The following is a 26,326-nucleotide window of genomic DNA, read 5'->3' as shown; positions in this document are numbered from 1 at the left end:
ACCTCTAGAAGAGAAAGTTTATGAAGACTTATACAATACATTGTAACATTAAAGCATTCCGAATGAATGTTCCTGAACAAATGACATAACTGTATAGATTCCCCTGTTTTCAAATTTCACAAACAGTTGTGCAGGATGACTTTGGAAGGAGCGAATCAAAGATGGCATCATGGCATTTTTGGGAGAATATTACTGCATCTGTTATAAGGGCCCATGGAACCTGGAAGTAATGGCATTAAATATACATAGAAACTCAGTGTCAGTTTTTCCTCATTAATATCAAAGTGTCTCTATGATAGTGAAAAATCATAATCCAGTTTGCTTAACAGTACCCCAATGTATTTATTATGTGGAAGATCTAACTAAAAGTATATTGACAGGGGAAGATTTTCTTTTCCCAAACTTAATGATGATGGCAACTGCTTTCTTTAAGGAGACAACAACATGTCTATGGGAAGCAGGCTGCCTAACTTTCTGGTAACTTACAACACAAAGGGACATACACACTCTTTGTTCCATGTGCTCAGACATTAATGAAAGTCCTATACAAGGCCTGAGAGGAGGACAGAGCTCAAAGTGCTAAACAGATGTGCAGACACTCATTTGAATGGTAATACTAAAATGTTGATTTGTTACTATAATTAAGGCTCTTCTTATGAGCTCCATCATAAAGTCATATTCTGCTAAACTGGAAACTATAAGAAAGCCTAAGGTACTCATCTTCTAACAAATATGACAATAAAATAAAGGATTTCAGAAGAAGGACTCTACTTAAACTTCAAACTGAAATCCTGAATAAGCAAAACTAACGTGAGAGCGGAAAATCCCAGCTAAAGCACAGAGGAAAGTATTCTCTCAGATTTTCTGGCTTTGCTAGTTGGTCTCATCAGCAGTTTTTAAATAACCAGAGTAAAAGGCTACAAGATGAACATTGTTAGAGGACTATTTGGATCTATCAAATTCTCACTTGTGCCTTTTTAAAAACTGGAAATCTCAGAAACAATAAAATGTCTCTTAAATAGGTCACATCTACTTCCAATTGATTCACATATTAAAATATTACCAACCAGCATCCTACTGCCAATGATTTTCATATTTTGAAAAAAATCTATAGAACAATAACATTAAAATAAGGGTGGTCAAGATTATTAATTTTTTTTTTAACACTAAGGACTTTTCTTGGCTCTGTTATTGGGATTTGGAATTATGCAATATGTAAAATTTTACTTTTTGACTGTCATGGAGAAAATTATATATTGGCTGAGATTTCTTGCTTTCCGGAAATCTGGTGGGGGTGGGGGATGTATTCTTGGACTCAGACCTTGAACGATCCATCAGGTTCCTGCCCACGGCAAATCTGTCCAGTCAAGTCTTAAAATAGGAGTTTTAAAATGGCCACATCAACATAACTGTTACTATAGCCACAGAAACATGCAGCTATGATTACTGAATTTAATGAATAACAATGTAAGTAATAAAGAATTATCATACCACAAAAGCAGCGAGGCTCCTTGGGGGTGAATCCCAATCAAAGCAACTATTAACGTAGTATGCAGCATTTACGAGCACCATGACACAACGCTTCATTCTGATAAAGTTTCTTAGGAGCAGCTGTACAAAAGATGAAAATATTATTAGAATTTGCAAGATTAAAAGCCATCAGATATGGCACAAAATTCTTCAAGTTTAGTGTGACTTGAAAAGGATTCATAAAGTTAATGAAGTTGGAAGAATATACCAAGCAATTTGGCTCAAGAGTGAAAGGAAGAGAAGTATCTCTGGAAACAGCAGAAAGAACTGAATTATAAGAACAATTCCTTAGCTAAATAGATTTTCTTAAAAAAAGCATTATTATGTGGATTGGGCTACCCATGTGCAAAAGGCAAACATCTCCAAAAATTAAAAACATTTACATACTGTGAATCTTAAATATATTTTTAAATTCTTAAATCTTATTGTGGTTTTAAGATTCTTTACATGCCTTAATTTCAAGATATTTGAAAGTGAAACGGATAACGTGGAATGTTTCAATTTCAGGTCTTAGAGAAAAACCTGTCAAGTATTGCTTTTTTTACAGAAAACAAAATTTTCATCATTTTTGTGGGATTCTCCCTTATTTACTATTAATTTTTCAGTCTCAGTCTCTCTTGGTCTCTCTCTCTCTCTCTCTCTCTCTCTCTCAGTTTCTCCCTCTCAGTCTAATTCTCTGTCTCTCCTTTCCACAACAAATTTAAATTATATTTTCTCATTACTTTTTCATCGTTTTGGAGTTAAGAAAAAAATTATGGTAACCAAGTGCTTTACAAAATCTTTCATTAAAAAGGTATATGAGAGTTGGTACAATTTAAATCTAAAATTTAAAACAAGGCATGGCTACAACTGTAAAAGAATAGCCCATATGTTAGATGATGATACAAAAAATGATCTACAGCTGTGCTAATAATTAGAATACTATGTCTACGGGTAATATTTTGCTAATTCCAAATATACTTCAATAGTGATCTGGTATTTTAAAGAAGTAGTTATATAAAGTTTCCTGAGGTCATATGGAAAAAATATGTCTATGTGTATGTCTAAATATAGATGCATGTACAGGCAAACCAGTTTTAACAAGTTATTAAAATTGAAATTCTTTCAGGAAAAGAGTCACCCTTTTTGTTTTCCTTCTTTCCTTCCTACCCTGATCACCGTCCTTTTAGAGCTACTTTCATTACTTTTATCTATAATTGTGAAGACAATGTAATCTTTATTTCTATTTAGATAGATATTGCATTTGTAATGCATGCACTGTCTTTAAACAACCAAAGATCCCACTGTTTACGGTGAATTGATTAGATGTAAAACAAAACTAATTTTAGGCTCCTAATAGCACAGAAAATTGTTCAATATTTTAACACACACAAATGAGTTCTGTATGCTTTATTGCCGCAACAAAAACATTTTACTTTAGCTGTGTTAATTGGAAGTAAACAGTTTTTTAAAGAGGTAGCTTAGTACCCTTTCTTAACTTGATAACAAACCTAATTTAAGACTGTGTCTAATTACAGGATATCAAGCCTTATTTATGACAGAAAAATCAGATGTGCTGATTTTCTATTTTCCTAGCTAAAAATGCCAATAAAAGTTCACTTCTAAAAGATCATAGTCAAAATCTAATTAACAGGGAGGTTTCCCTTAAAAGATGGAGCCCCTCTCTTGTGGATTAGAGGGAAGAGCTTTATGCAGGGCTCGCTTTACACACACCTGCATCATACCTGTGGGTGGTCGTCTGGACATATATTTGAACCTCGGCTTTTGGTGTTCTCTCTTACACATTCCATGGCAATCAGACAGTATTTTATGTTCAAAATGATCATTCTTACGCCAATGCATGAATACATATCCATTCTATGCAGCACCTACAGTATCCCCTTTCCATTCTGACCACCCCCATCTAATTTATTAGTTTGGTATTGTCCTTGCTTGATCTTTTAAGGAAAGGAAGGGAAGAGAGAGAAAGAAAGAGAAAAAGAAAGAGCCATTTCACATAAGTAGATGATCAACAATTCCATAGGCTTCCCCCCCTCTATACTTCCAAAGTTTATTTGAATTTACTTAGATGTTTTACAGATACAATCAGGTCTTCCCAGAGGGGTTAATCTTTCCTTGCTCTTTACCTGTTTAGAGAGTCTGTTTTCCTCTTCAATGTACTTCTGTTCTTTGGGTATTAATGTTCGTAAGCTGGCTTTCACCTATACATCAACATATGTGTCTGTTATGGATTAATATATTACAAACGTTTACAAGTTTTTCACGCAGTTCGATTTGCAATAATTCCTAAAGTTTCAAAGTCCTGGCTGCTGTGCTCATAAAATATAAATGTATACAGTTGCACATGCATGCGCTTCCATTTCTTACGCCGGCAGGCAGAGGCCGAAGCACAGCCGCAGTGGCAGCCGCCAACTATAACAGAAAGTGTGGGTGTGCCAGGCAGTGGCAGAAGCGTATTCTCCAGGATACATCAAGGTTTAGAGAAAATGAGGAATGACAGAAATTCTCTACAAATCAGGAACAAAAGCTTTCATGAAACTGAACTCTTTAGCAGTACAAAAAAGCCAAAGTTAAGACTTACAGCATTAAAAATCACATCTATTTCAAGATAGATGACCCCCTTTGTTGGCCCTGTCAGCTGCTTGTTTTTCAAGACGTAGGCTTTCTGTTCACCATTTTGAATCTGCGGGAAAAGGACATGACAGCCGTCTGTCTCGCGGTCTCCACTGAATACACTCCCTCAGTGACCTTTGACCCCCAGCTGCTGAAACTGACAGAGAACCCAAAACAACTGTGGCAATTCTGACAAGTACCTGTTCATTACCAGGATCAAGTCTGTCAGGAAAAATTAACTATCATGGGATTCAACATGGCCGTGAATTGAGTATGTTAAAATTTTTAGTGTTCTTATTACAGACCTTGGTTGAGAAATGACAGATACAGAGCTGAGGGTTTTTTTTTTTCCTTGAGCAAAAGCAACACAGAGCAGTGTGTCAGGTGAATAAAACTTACAGACAGCAATGGTATAGCAACTTTGCCCAGAAAGTCAGCACTTCGATCCCGATCTTCATCATAAACTGTCACTTCAAGAACTGAATGGATATCTTTAATGTTGCTGCATAATAAATACACATAAGAAGAAAAGACTTCATCAGTGGGGAACAAGAACAAAAATGCTTTTGAAAATTTAGATGGCTCCAGCTGATTTTGTGTGTATGTGTTTTTATGTATGCTATTTGCATATACACATATACAAGGTAGCTTGGTATCTGACAGAATTTCCCATAATGCACCTTAGTAGACTACAGTGATGGTTCTATTATCTGGAACTTTGAACACCACTGTAATTTCAAGTTATAATTTTTTAATGAAATATAATCTTCCATCTGGATGGGCGCAGAATAAGTTATTGTAAAAAAAAAACATTAGTGGCACTGATGTTTTTGAGACTTTTCCCTCTAATTATTATCACAATAATTTCTACCTTCCTATTAACCCCATGTAAAACTTCAGTAAATTTGATATCAGCAAGAGTCACAGTATATTTTTCTTTTTTTGTAACAGTAGGACATCTTTTTGTTTACAGTTCTTAACAAAACTTCTGGTAGTTTTATAGTAAAAATTAACCAACACATAAAACAGAATGGAGAAAATGTAACATTGAGAGCTTTTGTACCACCCCAGGATTTAGAAATTAAATAGTGTTCCATTATGTTCCACAGACAACGTATGTTAATAAACAACTGTGTGAGCTCTGCATTTTTGTTTCTGGAAAAATAAACCCCAATTGCTGACAGCATTGATTCTTTGATCAAACTGTTTACCAAGAAAACATGAATTAAGAGAAAACAAAAAAAATGAATATATTCATTACTGAAAGACTGCAACCACATGTGAGAAGAGGCTTTATCAGGGCACAATCAATTAATGGCTTTGATAATAATCAAACCTATTCATTCAATTATGCATTCCAGAGAAAAACACTCTCAACAACCTTCTTAGGAGTGCAAGTCTCCTGACCAGGCTTTCATCTCTTATAAAAATGTGGAATTCCTTAAAGATAAATTGGTCAGATAATTAAATCTGATTAGTTACTGGCTCTTAAGCTGAGACATTATAAGAAATTAATGAGGAATTTAGCAGTTTTCATATACAAGAAAATAAAACTATGTTAGAAAACTTTTAAGAAGTACTCTGTTTGGAGAGTTTTCCTTTGTTCAGAGTTCATTTCTAAAGCCCAGTTAAAAACATACACACACACACACACACACACACACGCACACACACAACGAACTTAGGAGATACTATGGTGTAGATCGGCAGCTTTTTTAGCGTGTAGTCAAAAGATTTATAAACTTTTTTTTTAAAAAAAAGAAAAATCAACCTAAATGGTGATCTGGTAACTAGGACAATACTTAATGTTCTTATTGTACTAAAATGCAATAAAACAAAACTAAAGCATTTCTGAATTCGAGACTGAATTGTTTGCTGATTTGAGCAATGGAACAAATAGAGCTTTGTCCTCCCTGGTGTCAGTGCATTTGGGGGGAATTTCAATAGAAAGCATAAAAGGAAGAAGCGGTATGGCAATTCAGTTAATGGGAGCAAAACCCTTAGTCAAATCATATAAAAACCTCAGTTTAAAAAAAAAAAAATCTGTGAAAACACAGAAAAACAGCATACGCTTTCCCCAGGCTTCACTATCAGAAAGGTAGTGCAATTATGCTATTCGGTGTTGCCAGCAAAGGCAGTCCAGATGTGCTGAGTTGTTAATCGGTCAAGAATAAACACACACACACACACACACACACACACACACACACGCACGCACACAAATATCTCAAAAATAAATATTATTAGCTCCAGTTTTGAAATGAGCTCAAGGTAATGATTACTTACAATGTGAAGATTTTGTTCCACTCAGGATTGAGATTTTTGTAGACGGTGTGTGTTAGCAGCCTATCATTGTTCAGTTCCACTACACAAAATGGGTCACTTTTGCCTATAAGAGATTTGGGGGGGACATTTTCAGTACAAATAGCACCCACAGTTCACAGGGTCATGAGCATGACCACATCTCTTTTCTACAGAGTTTTACAAAAAACAAAAACTATTGTACAGTTTAAAAAATTTAAAAACAACATCAAAATACAGTTAGACATAACTGGATAATGTTAACAATTGTTGTGATTCAGAGCAATTTAGAACCTGAAAAAAGTGAAAGAGAGAAAATTATACAGCTGGTATTTCAATTTGCACTTTTTTTTAATACAAAAATAACACTACTGCCAATTATGAGAGAAGATGTGATGCCAGTTTATCCCTAAGTCAATTTGTATTTAATTCTATAATGATCCTTTGAAAGGCTCAACCCCTTCACTTTTATGCATATATTTTCCAACTCCTCTGACTCATTAGTAACTTATAACAGAAACTCCTAAACAAGTTTATGTTGGGAAAACTGCTTTATTACAGAATAACTCCATTTTAATGTACCTTCAGATTCCCTCCTGAAATATCTATGGCATCACAAGAAGGTAAATTAGACCCTCTGAGGCAGAAGAAATTCTGCCATTTGAATCCTAACCGCTCAACCAGCCTGCATGTTAAAGAGCAGTATTTTTTTCCTGTCCACTAAAAGTAAAGAATTTGGAAGTTATCATCTGTTTACAGGGACTCTGTTCTGCCATAGTCAAATCTTGTCCATTCGGCAATTATATTGTGTGATATCCTCAATATTTCGTAATGTCATGTGAGGTATTATAAGAACCCCATAAAGTCAGAGGCTCTTTGGGGCAGCATTAATGATATTAGTGCAGCATGTAATTTGTTTGATACCTTATACAAATGACAATGAAATCAATATTTAGACAAAGCTGTCCAGAGGTCATATCTTTTAAACTACAATATTGATTTAGACTACATAAGAGGTTAATGTGCATATTATTAACTTTAATGATAAAGAATAATTGTTTTAGATGCATTGTGAATTGTAGTCACTGTAGTTTACACTTCTGTGAAAGCTTAAATATCATTGAAGATTTTCAATTAAATTTTAATAGGAAGGAATTCATTAGCTATCAGGGACAGATAAGCTACGTGTTCCCTCACAGCAGTGTATTTACTTTCCATGTTGTAATTCTTAAAGTGAGCTGTACCAACTTTGACTCACATTTAATTGAACGTATTAGTTTTATATTAAAAAAAGAGATTAAATATATGTGTGTTATTTCAGCGGCCTCATATACCCCAGGTTGATTGCATACTTTAACAGCATGGTAGTCTTTTCAATTTTTGGTCATAGGAACAATTTTGACTGAAGAGTAGAGACTAGAAAGCCTTTGAGCACTGGTAGAATTTTTATCTCTGCCTTAGGATCTGTATTATCCTTTTTCATACACAATGTGGAAAAGAGAATTCAAAAAAGAACAGTTTGTTCATTAAAACACAGTGCAATAGGTTTTATACGCCACATCCACAATTTTGTTTTCCTCCGTGAATTCAAGTATAAGCATAAAAAGTAGATTTGAACAATTTCTAAAACCTCACTTCTTTTCACGTAGCTTTGTGCTGGGCACTATAGTGTGCACAAAAGAAGAGGACATAAACCACCACCTCAAATAATTTATTAAAGGGTGGGACAGAGAAAACACCTATCTGTAATGATCAGAGAGAAAATTAAGGCCATATTTAATAGAATTCAATATCAAAAGAGTAATTATTTTACTATCACTTTAGATAGAACTTTAGATTAAGTTATAAGTGTTGGTAACTTTTACTTAAAAGCCAAGCGTAATGTTCACACTCTTCCTGGAACCTCCTTTTAATCTTTCTCATATATGTGTACATTCATGTAAATCTTAATTTAGTAAAAAAAAAAAACAAAAAAAAAAAACAGAAAAGAAAAAGAAAAAAGACTACATAAAGAGAGCACTTATTGGCATTTTTGTTTCCTTATTTTCACTTGCTTTATTTCAGTTACTATTATATTTCAATTACTATTATATTTCAATTGACTTGGTTTTACTTGCCCTCAAGTGATCAACAATGTGTAAGAGATTCAGTCAAAGTTGCACCACTTTTTCAATTGCAAAACACAAGAACAAACTTCAGAGACCAATATCTATTGGGGGAAAAATTACTTTAAACTTCTATCAGCAGAAGATGAAAATCCTCCCTTGATTTTTTTTTTTTTTTCCCCTACAGGAATTATATTCAATGGTGTAAGAGGCTTTCAATCCCATGGAAAGTCTCTGAACTCACCACCTTCTTTGTTACTCTATCTGTATTTGCTGACAAAAGATACGGAGTCTTAAAGAAACAAAATCTGTTCTTAATGATTAACTCTTTCCATATCTTGTTAAGAAACGAATACATTTATCAAACCCTATGCCCATGAGGCAGTGTCCATCCTTATTTTCTTACCATTTACTTGATTATTTTTCAAGACCATTCCTAGAGAAAACTGATGTCCTCTGTCTACCACTCATTCTCTCAGTCATTGTTTTCTATTAGAATGAAGATGTTAAAGCCCTGGAGACAATGCTGCACCAAAAATAGTGTGAGAACCCTCTGAAACCACTCCTCAGTCATTTTGCTGGACTAAATTCCAGTGGCATCCATCATTGGCAAAAATATTCACTCATATGTACCTGCTTATAACTTGAAATGGGTAAGCAATGTAATTTTTAAGAGACCATATTAGACACTGTACCAAATGGAATGGCACTTACATTAAAAAAAAAAAAGAGCCTTTTACCTCAGACCAAACTACTATTTAACATAGCTTTAATTAAATGTATTTAAGCAGAAGTCACTAGGCAAGACCTTTCCCAATAACTGTGTTGTATCTTAGCAGTTAGTCGGCCACACACATGTGAAGAGCTGGCTAATGTTTTGACTACAGATTCATTCACTCAACAAATAATTATTACTTACCATGTACCAGGCAGTGTTCTATGTGTTGAGAATGCAGAGGCGCATAAAATAATAATAATAATCCTGACCTCATGGTGGTTACATTGAGGAAAAAGATAGACAATGCATACACACATTTTATGGTACTTTAGAAGGTGATAAGTGCTATAGAGAAAAACATCGGGAGGACAATGAGGAGTGCTTGTATATATGTGCAATTTTTAAAAGGACTGTCAGAGAAGGTCTCACTGAAAAAGTTCCACATGGGCAAAAAGAAACGAAAGAGCCAAGGGAGTGAGCTTTGGGCTACCTAGAACAACAACAGATTGTGGAAAGGTCAGAGAAATAGCTGTGCCTGGTGTTTCTAGGAATATCCAAGAAACCAGTGTGACTGAAGGAATAGACTGGGAGAGGGGGACAGTATTCGATGAGGTAAGGGGAGGGTGGCAGGTCTCTTTAGAATACGTTTCCTCTAGAAGTGCTAGGGGAAGCTTTTGGAGGTATTTGATCTGATGGCTGCTATTTGGAGAGTAAGGTGGAGAGAAGCCAATGGAGGAGGTAGCAGAAGAGTGAGAAGGATACTGTGATACTTCAGGTGATGGAAAGTGATTGGATTCTGAATGTATTTTGAAGGTAGAACCAACAGGGCTTGAAGATACCAAAAGTAAACAATCTACCATGCCTGATACTGTTATTTGCTGATGAGAAACAATTTATTGAGCTTAGCTAAGTCAGTCTTTTTTCCCAAGGACTAGAAGCATTCAACAAAGTGCTCAGAGTAGCTTTCTCTGGAATCTGGTAAAGAGGAAAATTTACGTAAGGAGAGAGCAGCCAATTTTATATTTAACTTCTCTTCAACTTTTCCTTCTAAAAAGTTATGTTTTTACAGTTATCAGTAACGGATGCCAACATCAGGTCTTTACACACTGTTATTTTCGACTAATTTAGAAAGTATCCTTCTGCCACTGCATGATTCAAGGGTAATTAAAAATTAACAGCAATTTCAACCAAAATAATAGTAAACGTACAATATCAAATTCTATAAACTTACCACTAAAAAGCATTCACCATAGTTTTATTTTAAAGAAGTGGCTACACATAGTTAATGTGCTTATCCGGCTTGCTAAATGATGCTTTAAATGACTGGCTTTTCAGTTTCTAAATTTTGCAGCCTTGATTATGTGCCACTTAAACAACTGAAAACAATCACAGAAATACCAGTGATGGACCTAACCATTAATTATCTCCTTAATTATTCCTTCTTTTCATCCTTTTATCGTTCCAGTTAGACCCCGTGATATGCTGCTTTGCTTGTTGAGAGTATCTGAGGAGAGGGATTGACTACAGGAAGCAGTGTTGATGTCTATTAAGAACACGGTATTCTGTAAAGCCCTCGAGAGTGATGCAAAGATGCTGCTTGTAATGATTTCATTCAATACTGTATGGCTACAAGTGCAAGAAATTAAGGCAGCATGCAAAGTTGAACTTTGTCTCTGATTATTTTGGGCTATTTAAACAGCCTAAATGTATGAGAACAGATTACATAATCGCTCATCTCCCTCTTATTCTAGTCATAAGGCTAAAGCTGACCTGTGGGTACCAACTGGTTTTCCCTTAACGTTCACTGTTTTGGCTAAAAAGCGCCTATCCTCTCCTTTGCAGTGCAGGTAAATGAAGATATGGGTTTGGATGCAAGATAGAAATTGCAGCGCTTGGCGGGGACTGGAGCAGCGGGGTTGATTGCATTAACCACCATGACTGCTAACAGAGAGTCTTAGCCTTGCTTGAGAACATTGCAATTTTCCATGTTGACAATCTTCTAGAGAGAAATAGGAATACCTTTTGAAGCACTCATTACTTATTGAATGCCTGCTCTTCTCACCCCAGAATTATAAGTATGATTAAGACATAGTCCAGCACTCAAGGCACGCACAATTTAGTGGGCATGATAGGCATGTAAATACACAATTATAATGCAGGATTGCAAGTGCTGTAATAAAGGTAAGTGAAGGGTGCAATGGAAGCAATGAGAAAGAAGCATATCATTCTCTAAGTCTAGAACAGGAAGGGCTGAGGAGGCGAAGACTTCCTCAGTGGATGAGCTGACCCTGGTGATCTATGGTGATGACGCATCTCTATCACCAACAATTTTAGAAGGACAATTACCTAAAAAAAAGACTTTAACAATTTATGACAAGCAATGTTTAGCTTAAATTTATCTCTTTATCCTTTTAATAGGGTCTCTACAACACAAAAACTTAAAAACATGATATGTAATGGCTATAAAGTAGATACTTAAAAATACTGGGTTAGGACTAATGCATTTGTCCATAATCTAGTTAAATACGAGGGGCTATTTTTTTCCCCTATGGATTTTTATAGGGGGAAAAAATCTCCCGTGGGAATGAGAATTGGAGGTTCTTCTATCTTAACTCAAAAATAAATCTATAACAAATTTTAAAGCATATGCTCTAATACCTAAATTCTTCTGGTGAAAAGCCATTCCCACCACAGTAAAAACAGATGTCAGAATTGTCTCCAATGGGCATCTTTTCTGGCAATCTTCAAAATAGCACTGAGGAATAAATAGGATGCAGTGACTGGCTAATTCTCTCTCCCTCTTAGCTCTTGCTCTTTGAGGTCACAACACTGACATATTTATAAAGAACTGTGGGAAAGTCTGCACCACCCCTGCTTGCTTGTTACCTGTTGTGTGGGCAAGTGGACGACTTCAGTTTGTGCAAACTACTGGTTTGAGCATTAAAGTCACTCAAAAGAGTGCTCGCTTCGGCAGCACATATACTAAAGTCACTCAAAAGATACTGAGAGATATTCTTGCTCCCAGAATAGAAAGTTAATCCTGATCCATCAGTGGTGGGCTTTGTCCAGGGTCATTTTGCTGCTGACAAGCAGCACAGTTTGCTGGATGTGATGTGTTATAGAAATGTGTGTGTAGGGGGGCTACGCAGTGACCACCCCTTTGTTGCCCTGTCTCTGAAAACACAGAAGGCTTTCAATAGCATGGAAAGCAATTCATATCCATTGGGGCCTTTTATTTGGGGCCTACCTTGCACAAATTAAGCTCCTTGGTTTAATTTCCTCAGGTGTCACAGTTTGAAATGGCTATACTTTAATCTTTTTAAAAAACTTATAATCATGGTTGCCCTCTGTCCTTTCCACAAACTGGAGTTTCAGTCATAACATATAACAATGTTCTACATACATGAGGGAATTGCACAGGGTCCAGCAAAACAAAAAAACAATATGTCGGATATATCTTGCAATCGCTCCCTTATCACTGGAGATGGGGGTTTGACCTTTGCTTTTTTCATCAACTGACCTAAACATAGTTTAAACGTATGATTGGTAGAAATACATTAACTGAACTCCTCACTAGGTTCCCAATGGGTCTGATTCTGGGACCGAGTAATGATAATTGGACTTCTCTTTCCTGACGAAGTCATGACGCAGGTTTCCTTGTGTCAGGAAAACCAGCCCCCTACAATTGTGGCTCTCAGCCCATTAGGTATAGTACATCTTTTTTCATATTGAAGATTTTATAATGTCTTCCTTACTACTTTGAAATTAAACTGACCCAATCATGATTTCAAGATTTCATATAATGCATTAATGCCATGATAAAGGAGCACTAAATAGAAAGTTGTTTATAATAAAACCATGGTTTTTTTTTACTCAACAAATATTTATTGAGGGCCTACTATATGCCAGAACATACAAACAAAAAAAGGAAAGGTCCCTGCTCTCTTGGAGTCTGTTTGTGGTGGGGAGGGAGGAAAAAGAGACTAAATACTGAACACAATTAACAAGTATATTTTATGTTAGAGAGTGATACATGTTAATGTAAATAGAAAAAAATAGAGCAGGAAAAAGGATTTGAAGAATGCCGAGAAGGGGCACAGTTTATAAATTTAATTAGTGTGGTTGGAGTAGTCCTCACTGAGAAGGCGAGATGTGAGCAATGAACTGAAGGAAGTGATGGAGTAGTCAAATGGCTACCTGGAGATAAAGGTCCCAGGCAGAGGCAAGAGCTAGAGCAAAGGCTTGGTGTGCTCAAGCACCCTGATGGTGGGGCGCAGTGAGCAATGGGAAAAATTGTAGAACATGTCAGGGAAGTAATGGGTAACCAGATCATGAAGGGCTGTGGAGGCAATCCTAAGGTCTTTGGTGTTTGCAGTATAAAATGGCAGCCATTTGTAAGACTTGAGTAAATAATATGTATTTCAGAATGTAATCTAGGCTCAGATAATCATGAAACAGATTTAAAACCTATGTCAATGTCTATATTTAATCATGCGGCACATAGGACAATTTTCACTACTTAAAATCGTCTAATACTTTGTAGGATATTTAACATCCGCAACCTACTCCCACCAAATACTAACAGTGCTCCCTAACCACTGTGGCAATTCCATTCTCCCATAAAGCTCTAAAATGCTCAAGGGGGCAATACTGCCCTCCTCCAAACGAGAATCACTGCCCTACAGCAACAGTTCTTAAACATTTTGGTCTTTAGGTACCCTTAAAATTTTTTTTTAAAATTTTTTAATGTTTATTTATTTTTCAGGGAAAGAGAGAAAGAGAGAGTAAACGGGGAGGGGCAGAGAGAGAGGGAGACACAGAATCCAAAGCAGGCTCCAAGTGGTCAGCACAGAGCCAGATGTGGGGCTTGAACTCACAAACCGAGAGATCATGACCTGAGCTAAAGTCAGATCCTTAACCTACTGAGCCACCCAGGTGTCACAGGTCCTCTTAAAAATTTTTGAAGGAGGGACACTGAGTGGCTCAGTGGGTTAAGTGGCCAACTTTGGCTCACATCATGATCTCACAGTTTGTGGGCCTGCACCCCATGTCAGGCCCTCTGCTGTCAGTGCAGACCCCACTTTGGATCCTCTGTCCCTCTCTCTCTCTGCCTCTCTCCTGCTCATGCTCTCTCAAAATTAAATAAAACATTAAAAAAAATTTTTTTGAGGACATCAAAAAACTTTTCTCTATATAAATCATATCTGTCAGTTCACCATTTTAGACATTAAAAATGAGAGCATGTACAACTATCATTCATTTGAAAATGATACAATAAATCTATGACATGTTAACATCAGAGCAGTCAAAAATATAACCTTTGAAAAATTTCATCGTCCACTCATGAGAGAAAGAGTGAAAAAGACAATAACATCTTAGTATTATTATGGAAATAGTTTTGACTTTAAAGATCTCTGAAAAGTCTTAGGGATTCCTGGAAGCTCCTGGGCCACACACACTTTGAGAACCATGACAAAGAGCAATGGAAACAGAGCACAATGTAAATACGAATTTCTTTCCCTTGGGATCTAGAATCAGATGCAAAAGAATATTTATAGTATTATGTGTAACAAGATGCATGCTTGAGTCCCAAAATTGAACCATCTTGGTATATGCTGGGAAGCTTGAAATTTAAGACAGAAGAACAAGAAATAAAACGAGACAGAATAGAAACTGGAAAAGTGGGGCGCCTGGGTGGCGCAGTCGGTTAAGCGTCCGACTTCAGCCAGGTCACGATCTCGCGGTCCGTGAGTTCGAGCCCCACGTCGGGCTCTGGGCTGATGGCTCGGAGCCTGGAGCCTGTTTCCGATTCTGTGTCTCCCTCTCTCTCTGCCCCTCCCCCGTTCATGCTCTGTCTCTCTCTGTCCCAAAAACAAATAAAAACGTTGAAAAAAAAAAATTAAAAAAAAAAAAAAGAAACTGTAAAAGAAAGAAAAGAGAGACTATGGGATCTATAAAATGAGAGGAGGCTATGAAAAAATTATGTCTCAGCTTTGGAATGTTTACATAAATTGTGGTTAAAACATTTAAAAATTTTATTTCAATTAATATTTAATATAGAAACTCTATGCAAGTGACTGGTTACAAGATTGGAAACACAAAAGTTCTTTGTCCAAAGTATAAGTGTTATTATTAGAAGCTCTTTTGTTTTGGTAAGTTCCTATAGATACTTTAGGACCTACAGTAATTATATATTTAATTAGACTCCCCATAGAAAAGTGTCAGGTTCCAGATAATCTTCCTTATAAGTAAATTCGTTAGCTGGTAAGATACTTTGCAGTAGAATAAAATTCTTTAGACTGAAAAAACGAAGTACTCTACTGGGTGATTAAATATATAAATATTAGGCAATAAATAAATAAATAAATAAATAAATAAATATTATATTAGGCAATAAAACTGAAAACTGTCATCTATCAAGCCTTTGTCTTTAAAATCATATCTTTGTCTTTTTATTTCTTTTCTACAAAATATCTACTCATTCAAGAGTCTGTTACTCGTCTTAGTACCTATTATAGGATCTCTGATTCTGAGGGCTGGGAAAAATGCCTCAGAGGCCAAGTTCGAATAGCTCACCAGGGACTTGAATCCTCTCTACAACCAGGCAATCCAATAGGCTCTGGTTTCAGTGATGGGGAAATCACTACCTCCACAGGACTATTCTGATATGTATATTTGGCAATTATAATTTTGGGGAAGTGCTTCTTTACAGTGCACACAAAATTACGTCTCGGTCACATTTGCCTTTTTATGATTTGCTCTCTGTGGTCATTTTTAAGTTAAAATGAAATAATGGGTGCAAAGGGAGGGTATAGCAACTGTCACTTCAAGTATCTGCTCATTACCCACCCTCCTGCACTATTAATGTGGATGGCTTGCTGAGCATCTATTCTAACTTTTGGTATCTCTTCCTAAATGAGACAGGCTGTAAAGGCCAAAATCACATTTTTAGACTCCCTTGCAGCTAGGGTTGCAGATGTGTGTTTGGCCAACCCGGTCAGATGTACTTGCCTAAGACTTTATATTAGTATTCAGTTAACTGAGAGCGTGTGGAGTGCATTTGGCTGCTGTAGACTGCAAGCAGAAGTAGCATAATTAATTGTCACACTGTCTTCTCCACATGCCAGTGTGGACACTTGCTTAATTAACCCCTCCACATCTCAGTTTTCTAATTTGTAAAGTGGGCATAACAACAGCAACTAATTAGGTTGTTGTGAGATTGTGATAACCCTTGTTCCAAGCCGAGGGTAGTGTATGACATGTGTTAAGGGCTCCGTTAATGTAAGTTGCCACTATTTGTATTATTATTATGATCATTTCCCTGGAGCTATTCTCAACTGACTTGATTTTAAAACACCAGATATCTCCATCGAGAATATATTCTGCTTTGTTTGTCACTGGCTTTGTTTAAAGAATAGCTTCTAACGCTGAATTCATACCCCAGTGTGTCTTGAGGAGTCCAGAGGTATCATTCTGGACATTCCCCTTTGATTCAACATAACCAGTTTGTATACTGTGAAACAATGTAACAAAACTTATATATGTGTTATTCACACTCACAGAGCTTAACCTCAATTCAAACCCTAAATTTTTTTCTATATTTTCTACTGTTAATGCAGGACATCACCGTTTTGTATCCCAGTAAGTCTTTTTAATTATACTCTTTAATGCTCGCCTTGTTGAACTAACCCTATTATTTTGAACTAAATTATTACACATATATATGAATATATGAATATGCATGTTTATATTATGTGTAAGTACCATAATATTATGTAAATATTTAAAACTAAATATATAATATATACATCTAGTATAAACATATAACTTGTGCATATAGTATATAGTTAACTATCCCTCTCAGCAAGTTTGATAAGGAAGCCCTCAATTGCCTCTTCAAAGTCACTAGTAAATTGGTTGAACATGTTAGACCAAGAACGGAGCCCTGTATTCCTCCATTTGGCACACCCATTGACATCAATCCTTTATAACAATCACTTTTTGGGTGTGGCCATTCAATCATTTATGCACCTAACTTTACTATCATATAGCCCAAATATTCCTATGGTAAGATTTTTTTCCCAAAAGTCTAGTTAAATCCAGATCTTCTCTGTTTGCACCAGTCTCCTAGTCCGTCAACCCAGGAAATGTATTTCTTATTTACACAACTATGTCATAACAAAAAAAAATTTTAAAAAACGTTTAATTTTAAACAATGATTCTAGCATCTGAAAGCATTTCTTCAAGCACCAAATGGAAGCTAGCCATTCAAGCCAGATCACCAATTATCTATTTCTTTACTCAAAGGATCATTTTGTAATCTTACTTCCACAGAACACAATTAATTACTTTATAGTATTTCTTTTCCCCTCATTTCCCATTGATAGTGGGACCACCACTTTCTCAGCCCATAGTCCTTCACCTCTAGAGCATATCAAACCCAATTATTAATCTCTTTTGTCATCCCACCTATTCTTCCAGAGCAGTATCTTCTGACCATGTGACCTGCATATAAATCACACATGAGTTCTGTAATTCCGTGTAAAACACTAGTTCAGACTCAGCCTCACTAGCCCTTGTGTTACATTATCATTTTGATTCCTCTTGTCACAAATATTTAATATTAACTGTTTGGTTTTAGAAAAACACTTTTGCATTTCTGAAATTAGAATATGATTTAGTTTTGTAAAAATGCAAGCACTAAAAGGAAACACATTTTATTTCTATGTAAGCTATGTTGACATAAATGAAAGGGGTAAAAAAAAGAATGAAAAGCAATGATTTGCTTTTTCTTCTTGTGATGCCTTCTTTTGTTTAATTTCATCCTTAAGGAAGATATTTATATAGTGTTAGGACATTTAACATGTATGTATATAATGTCATTTTCTAAACTAGGCGTATTATAATGATAAGATTGTCAGGTGTTGGGTATTTTTGATGCATTATAAATTGGGTGACGTTTCTTTTCAAACTCTACTATCTGCTTAATAATCTTCTATAAGCTTAATTCTTAAAAAGCAAATAGGGACATCATTAGGTTATATAATGGAAATAAAACATACTTTGCTTGGGAAATTTTCAAAACATTTTGTGTAAAACCTAGGTATTTTTGTTTCAAGCAATCAATATAATTTTAAGATTTAAAGATGGCAAAAGTTAAAAAAAACTTAAGAATGACATCCATACATAAGCCACTCTTATTTGGTAAATGATTTCACCCTTGCTAATTCACAAATAGGAAGGACTTCCTCCATATGCTATATGATACTGTCAAAGGAGCTATGTAGCATTTAAAGGAGATCTATTTTCTCATCTTCCTAACAGGTTTTAAGTAATGATCATAAAATCTAAGACTGCATTTATCAGATATTATCAATATTAATAAATATGATGATATAATTAAAGGCACATGCTATTAAACATTCAAACTGCTATAGTTCTATAAAAGAAGACATATACCCACTTCTTCCAGTAGAACTCTTGTATTCTGAGGTCCACTCAAGCAACAACTGAATATATCTTATGCAATTTGCTTGGGTAACCCACAAAAAGTTAATTTTTTTTAAAAGGACAATATCTTATCTACGTTATATATATGTGCTTGGCATTTCTCCAACTGTATATAAAACTTTGAAAGAAAAGACTCGCTTTTTTCTGTACAACTACCTTTTCATTTTCTTTCTCTGAATAGACCCATAATGTTCAGGGAAAATACCAAGAATAATAAATCCAAATCTATATAAAATATACCTTCATGACATACTCAAGCTGGAAATCACAGGAACCAATAAAAATGCAGACAGCCTACTGATAATGAGGTCAGAAATACAAATAAATTTACTTTTAATGAAGACTGGAAGCACAGTAATCAAAGTGTTAAAATTCATTTCATGCATATCTCATTTGCTTCTTAGCTGATATTTACCACGCAATTCTGTGAGAAAGTAGAGGCCTAAGATGCTCCAGATAAATGGCTCAATTAATTGTACAGAGGTAGACCTCTTTGAGCTGAGCCAGAGCTGTGAGCTCTTTATTAAAAGCACTATTCTGTAGCCCATAACCTTGTTCCTTGACTCCTCTCTGGTTTCCAATTTAAACAAGTCCCCATGCGGCCTGCTCTAAAGGGCTTTGTCTCCCTGTCATTGTTAAGAGAGCTGAGGCATCCTGGAAGTGTGAAATCAGACCTCATGAGTTGAACGGTTCCCCAGGGAACGCCGGACTGCGCAGAAGGTCAAAGTCATGGGCCGGACCATCTAAAAGTGTCTGATCGCCGGTCTGTGACACAGCAAGGTTGGGGGGGGGGGGGGGCGGTGGCGCTAGACTGAAGAGGACTGAAATTGAACACATCTTAATTAAAGCCCACAGACAGCAAAACAAAATGTTTTCTAGGCAGCCTGTCAAATGGGGCTTAAATTTAGCTCTGCTAATGAATCTGAGCTGCTAACTGTTATTTCTTAAGATAATAAGACTCTCACGGAAGCTGATAAAAAAAAAAAAACTGTAGCATGTCTTTTTCTGCTGTTTTGTTACTTAAATATTTTTCAACAATGAAGACAGTTTTCCTAAAGAAAAACATGGGAAAAGTCTATGCAAATAAAAGGGTAGTAAACATCTTCCTTAATAACTAGTAGGTTTCCACACTATGGGGCTGGTGAGTCACAGGTCTTTATGTGTAGCCCTGTTTTAGAAAAAGATATGCTCATTTGATGGGATTGTTTCAGTGACAGATTATGTTAATTGTAAAATCCTCTCCCTCTCTTCCTTTTTTCTCTCCCTCTCCCTCTATTGTTTCCTGAAAGAGATGGTGCATTAATTTGAGAGATCAATTCACCTGGGGTGGAGAAGTTTTATATTAGTGTTCCTTTTAATACAGTGAAAAGGTAGGGCATCTGTTGAAAGGGCTTCGCAGTTCCCCCATATCACTGTTTCTGAACCTGAGTGGCTGGTATCCCTGGGGAGGCTGTGACCTCTTCCTCAGAACTCAAAAAAACAACCCAGGGGAAAATGCAGGGGAGGGGCTGAAGAGAAGAACCCTTTTCTCTTTCTTCTCTTAGAACTTGAAAGAACCAATAGGCCAGGTCTAAATACTCTGTGAAGAAAGCCTCACTCGATATAGAAGACTTTAAATGTTCTGTTGAAAGCAGAAATTAGGCCCCATCCAACGAAGAGGGTAATTAGAAGCTAGGAAAGACAAACTCCAACATGAACTGTTTCCCACCACCTTAAAAAAAATCCCACCCCCCTGCCCCGGCTGGCGGTCTTTCCCTCCTCACAAACTGTCCAGTTTTAAGGAATACTTGATTTAGCAGCAGAATTTTCCCCAGTGAACACAGGGCCAGTGTCTAGGTTTTGCTTTGATGGTACAGAAAGACATTCACCTTTTCACTGTTTAGTTGAAAGGTAAGTAAGTTGTACTGCCAAGTATTTTTCACTTAATCAAACTTTTTCCCTCACGAAGAATTTAGCTGATCAACTTTGAACACCAGAGTGCCACTTTCTCAGGCTGTGAAAGGCTGCCCACAATTTGACTGAAATTTCAATCCACTCTTGTGCCTTGCTCAATGCATGTGTATGTGTGGGAGTTGTAAATTGAGGCCTTAACCACCAGAGTTAATCTCTTTTTTAAATCTGTATTAACCTTAATGATTTGAAGTGCACTGTCCAACACTGGGCTATTGAGACTGAAGAAAAAACTACCCTCAACTATCAACAGTTTATTAGGGGCTTAACTGAAGTGACCCTACTGTAGGAGTGTTCAGCTGAACAAGGCTATAGGCTTTTTGTGGAAAGGGAAAGAATTGAGGGTTTCATTAAAAAGTAATTTGTGCTTTGTACTCACTCATTCAAAGAGAGTCTCAATTGCTCTTTATTCACACAGAGTTAATACAGTATCACAATGTTACTCAATGAATGTGTTGTAACAAAAGAAAAATTTTACATTTTGAAAGGAAAAAATTCTTTGTAACTGCAGTAAGATTGATGGCTACTTAAAAGATTATGGAATCTCTTTTTCCCCCGGGCCCATGTTAAATGATGGAATACTGTAATTTAAATTTTTTTTTTTGCTTGAACTATGGAAGTTTGACTTTACATTCTGATCGTTAAACATATTTTAAAAGTAGAGCCAAGTTGGTCAAATATACGTTTGTCTTGTTAGACTTGCCAGAAAAAAGTGTTCTGATGCCAACTAAGTATCTTATAATAATAGCCTCATTTATACCAGGTCAGAAAATACTCTTTGTTGAGCTCAGAGAGCGATCAGTGATTTAAAATCTCCCCTCTCCATCCACAACACTCCTAAATGGATGCTAATTTGAGGATCTGAAGACAGCATCATTGACTCAATGTCTGTTTTTCAAATCGTTGCTGAATATCTTGTAGAGCCTGACTGTGATTATCACTAGGATGTACAGCAGATTTTTCAAGTTCTTCTCTGAACAAGTAAAAAAGCAAGTATACAAAGAGCTTATTTGTGCTCCAGATTTAATGGCAAAGACCAGGGAGGATCAGTTTACCCATAAGTATTTATCCTTTCCAGAAGTAAAGATTATTTTTAAAGTTGGTAGTATATTCCGACCCTTCTCACTTAAATATGTGGTCCTCAGTTTCTGCCACCATCACAAATGTCATAAAGACCACAAAAGGTCCAAGAGTGAGCAAGGTCAAAGACTGAATTATCCTCTTGCCCCTGAATAGTTCAACATCTCTCTTGTTCAATTCAGAGCACATTAGATTATAAGGTCAGTGTGGAATGAGGAATCATTAGATTTATATCCTAAAACTGGAGGGAAAATAATGGAGAATCTGTTATTTAGTATTCCCCAAATTAAAGTTCATTTTACCAGATCAAAATTATGTCTCACTGAATCCCTAGGGAAAAGGCTATTGTTATTCACATTAATTTACATAGAACCATTAGGAAAGAAATATATCTATTTTTTACAGCTTTGAAAGAACATGTACTTTAACTTCCATAGTGGCGTATAGGCCAAGTGGGTTAACATAGTTTGCATATTCATGGAGTTTTAAAAGCAATGACAGCTTTTCTCCAAGAGAAGCAAACTTAAATAATTACATTCAACTTGTGTAATGGGCAGGTGTCTAAGCTTTTGAAGTAAATGAGACTGGAATATTTTTTATAAGAAATTAGTGTGCCCCCTATAAATGTTCAGTAATAATTCTTAGCACTTAGGTGCCCACTGAGATACTGATTATTTTAGGCATTTCTCCCTGTCTTCAGAGGTTTTCAGCTCAACACTGGGGGCTCCCCTGCCATACAGAAAATCCTGAGGAAAAGTGAAGGTGTCTCCCATGATGGTGAATGTCACTGCCACGAATTCCTGAATTTATCTGCTGCTGGGAATCAGAGGTTAGGTGTGACCTCTGTAGTGTAAAAGCAATACTGAGTTCCTATTCCAGTCTTTAAGTTAACGTCCAAAGTGAACAAAAAAAGAGCAGTCAATCATCCACTGTTGACTGCTGGTTCTAATAATAAATACAACATGTAAAAAGAAAAGAAAATGAAATACATTATGTCCAGATTAATTTGAATATAACCACATCATAAATAAAAAAAGAAAATGAATAAATTTAGCATTCACTAATTGTTTAGTAGGAGGAACCAAGTGGGCATACTTGCAAAAAGATTACAAATTACTCTCTCTCTCTCACTATTTTCAAGTACACCTGTCTTGAAAGAATATTTGACAGCTGTTATTATCTTCTTGGTTACAAATGAGTGGATAATCACCTGTTTAAAGAAAGTGTAAACTCTCAACATTTTTATTTTTATCACACAGTAAATAATCACTCGACATTACGCAAATATTAAAATTTTAAAAATATTGCCATTTTGGAGCAGGCATCTGCTATTTTAGTTTTAAGGCGTGTGATCTTTTAATTTGGTTTTGATTCTGTTCTGTTTAGATTTGATGAATTAAAGAGGGGTACCAACAATCATGTAATGGATTTACAAGCTTTTAGATGGTAGGGAAAGAGCATTTCTCCCCTTCAGGTAAGTCTGCTACCTTATTAGGATCAACTTGCTGAACATTCACAATGGTAAGCACATTTCTACAACTTATTAAGTGGATGCTTTCTTTCAGGAATAGCAAAATCTACACAAAAATTGTTCAAGATGGGTAACAAATTTTGAGACAGACAACTTGAGGAATGGAATACTATTCCCCAAAACCTATGAAATTCAAGAGTAAATGAATGATCACATAATTGCAAATTTAAAACAACAATTTAATTCTGGAAATTGATGAAATAATAATCATTAGTCAATTATTAATATATCACAGGAACAGCAGTATCTGAATCAGGAAGCTTTAAGAAATAAGACTGATTTCAGTGTTTTTACAGGCCCATTTCTTTGTTAAAAAAAGTGGAACAAGGTAGATGCTTAGTGTAGATCCAGAATTATCTCTGGGATGTGCTAAGGAATTTGAACAACAAAAAGAGTGATTCTGCCCGAGAGAAGGAGATGTAGCATTACTCCAAGGTGCTGAAATGATGAAACCTGGAAGAAATATTCCCACTAATGTCTGGCAAACTGTGGAGAAGGCAATGATTCAAAAGTCATTTATTGTTTATTTTTTAATACATTATACTTCTTTCAAAAAGCAGGGACACTTTAAAAACTGGGTGGTTGGCAAATCCTATAAGATCAAACCTGAAACTTTGTATTTATATTATTTACTTTGATGATCCAGTCAGGTGAAATGGGTTTAGTCATTAAATGGTGTGAACCCTGCATGCTGCTTGATATATATATTTATATATATGTACATATATAAATAAATATAGGCACTAGGAGAATTGCCTCATTTCTTACCTGTGACGTCGGCGACCATTAACCCTTCTGCTCTGATCACTTTCACCTGGAGAAATCCCACATCTTTCAGGTTGTGAAATATTCGCAATGGGCTCTGAAAGACCCCAACATCGATATTAGGAAAGAGAGGTCCTAGCGGGTCTCAAAGAGTGTGCTGAGAAAACACTAAGTTTTATGATTGATCTCAGGATGCTGCTTAAGTGATTCAAAGGGATATTTGTGTTTCTTCAGTACAAAGTATCATCCACCATCATTAACGAGTACATACGCATAGGCACACATATGTATCTACATAGGTAATTATTGCTCTACAAGACTTTTTGAAAGAATAAAAAATACCACATGCCTTCCCCATAAATAATTATCAGCACATGATGAACAATAAAATATAGAAGAGTGTATGTATAGTTCCTTCCTTCAATTTCCTTTACTTAAGGACTCCAAGAAATCTTTCATCTACGGGTATGATGGTTTGGAGACTAATGATTGTTAATACTGAGTCTTAAATTGTTGCTTATGTAACACACTGCAGCCTTTAGAATTAAGCAAGTTAACAATTTTTTTTAAAGTTATTTTCTTCTTGTGAGTTTTGGAAACAGCATGCACCAGATGAGGGTTAAATTAATGAAGTGCCATTTCGTAATATTTAATTCAAAAGTTTGACACAGTTCTATAAGCCTGTTAGGAAAAATATCATATGTAATCTTCTAAAATAAGTCAAATTGATCACTGAAAATAAGATCAAAAGTGACGAATAATTTTTCTTAGGTTTGTAATTTTATTTGCCATTGTAGTATGACTAGAAGTAGAGAAATTTCAACAGGTGAATCAGATCCAAAGAATAAAACGTATTTAATTTCATAAATTAATAATGGTAGTGTTTTGGGAAGTATAATACCTGAAGGCATGAGAAGAGGGCTACCAGTGCAGTAATTCAGAACCCTAATTAATGGTCACAATACTTGAGGAGTAAGTATTGACACAGAACATCGAAATGCGTTTATTTGCACTTCCTAGCATTTTTCTCATGACAAGACCAGCATTTCTTCTCAGTAAATCAAAGGCCCTTCTGTATCATAATCCTTAAAGTGCTATAAGACCAGGGAGCATAACCTAACAAAGTCATCAAACTGTTACCAAAGAACATTCCCATCCTTGTATTAAGAATGTGAGAATACTGACAAGCAGAAGCTTACTGAAATATTAACTTTATCAGTCCTGTATGACTAATCAGTGTTTACTGAAGCCATGACCTTGGTATATTGAGAGGAGGCAATGCAGATATATGTGTAATCTCGGAGCCTAACTTTTAAGGGTGTTGAGCACAATATTAGCGCTTAGTCTTTTATTGTTTTTAAACAGTTGCTTGTCACCAAAAATCTATTTGAACTACCCAGAGGACAGCGTTCAGTAAAAATGCACTTGTCTCTCCATTTAAATTACGTGTAAGTTAAGGGTTTAACAGTGGGAACTTTACACAGTGGTGTTACAACTCAGAGTTTGTTGTCTTCCTAATGTGGTAACACCAGGTTTGAGAAGCCTGCCCTTATCTCAGAGTTTACGAGCTTATGGATTATTATACCCCAGGTAAATCTCCTATCCTAATGACAGAGAAGAGTTTTATCAAAAGGTTCCTGTCCTTTAATTTTCAAGAGTAATTTCAACCAAGGTTCACTGTGTCTAAAACAAATACCTTCAGTCTTCAGGCTGAGAACTGTTCAATACTAGTAACCTCACTGCCCAGACATATAGCTTCTGACGCTTCAGCTCTGATGTTCTGCTTCTCATTTGGGGTAGTAATTATTGTCTGAACGTTTTATTTCCTCCAGTCAGCTGACACTCAGTAATTTATTGCCAACTTCAACTGTTTAGACCAGTGACATATCGATTATAATAAGAATTCAAGAAAAAAAAGCAAAAAACTTAAATATATCAGTTTATAAATACACCTTTCAGTAATGCTTCATCAAGACATATTCCTGCCTTGTTATTTATGGTTATTTTAGAAGGCCTCAAAACCTGGATGGCTTCTGAAGCCCGAAATTTCCATAGCAGAGGAATCTATGATTTGCTGTGAATCCTTTCAGCCCTCAATAGATGGGAAAAGATTGAAATGCTCTGGAGAGGAGTCCTCTTTATTTTTTTAATGAAAGGCTGTATAATATATTTTCTCTATGGCTGCAGCAGCTGTCAGGGAGAGCATCTCAGTTCAGCTCTATT

The 26,326-nt window shown here is 35.9% G+C and overlaps 1 protein-coding gene across 16 annotated transcripts in view; it reads right to left on the bottom strand.

Annotated features, from left to right (window-relative positions):
* MCTP1 (multiple C2 and transmembrane domain containing 1) overlaps positions 1-26,326 on the bottom strand; it is a 542,541-nt gene that overhangs the window by 152,320 nt on the left and 363,895 nt on the right. For 14 of the 16 annotated variants that reach the window (XR_015254973.1, XM_086717807.1, XM_086717790.1 and 11 more), the window contains 6 exons: positions 24,107-24,200; positions 6,430-6,532; positions 4,543-4,645; positions 4,112-4,213; positions 3,657-3,731; positions 1,492-1,611 (listed from right to left, as the gene is read on the bottom strand). Coding sequence is in view for 15 of the 16 variants with exons in the window: in XM_086717807.1 (XP_086573933.1) it covers positions 1,492-1,611; positions 3,657-3,731; positions 4,112-4,213; positions 4,543-4,645; positions 6,430-6,532; positions 24,107-24,200 (597 nt within the window). In the remaining variant the exon portion in view is untranslated. Of the gene's footprint in view, positions 1-1,485; positions 1,612-3,656; positions 3,732-4,111; positions 4,214-4,542; positions 4,646-6,429; positions 6,533-24,106; positions 24,201-26,326 lie in introns of those variants that run through there. The other 2 variants (XM_086717754.1, XM_086717816.1) reach the window with 2 other exon arrangements.

Source organism: Puma concolor, chromosome A1 (genome assembly GCF_028749965.1).
Source record: "Puma concolor isolate L17-30 chromosome A1, mPumCon1.1.hap2, whole genome shotgun sequence".
Taxonomy (NCBI): domain Eukaryota; kingdom Metazoa; phylum Chordata; class Mammalia; order Carnivora; family Felidae; genus Puma; species Puma concolor.
Note: the sequence above shows the minus strand (reverse complement) of the source record. Positions and strands in the feature narration are given on the sequence as shown.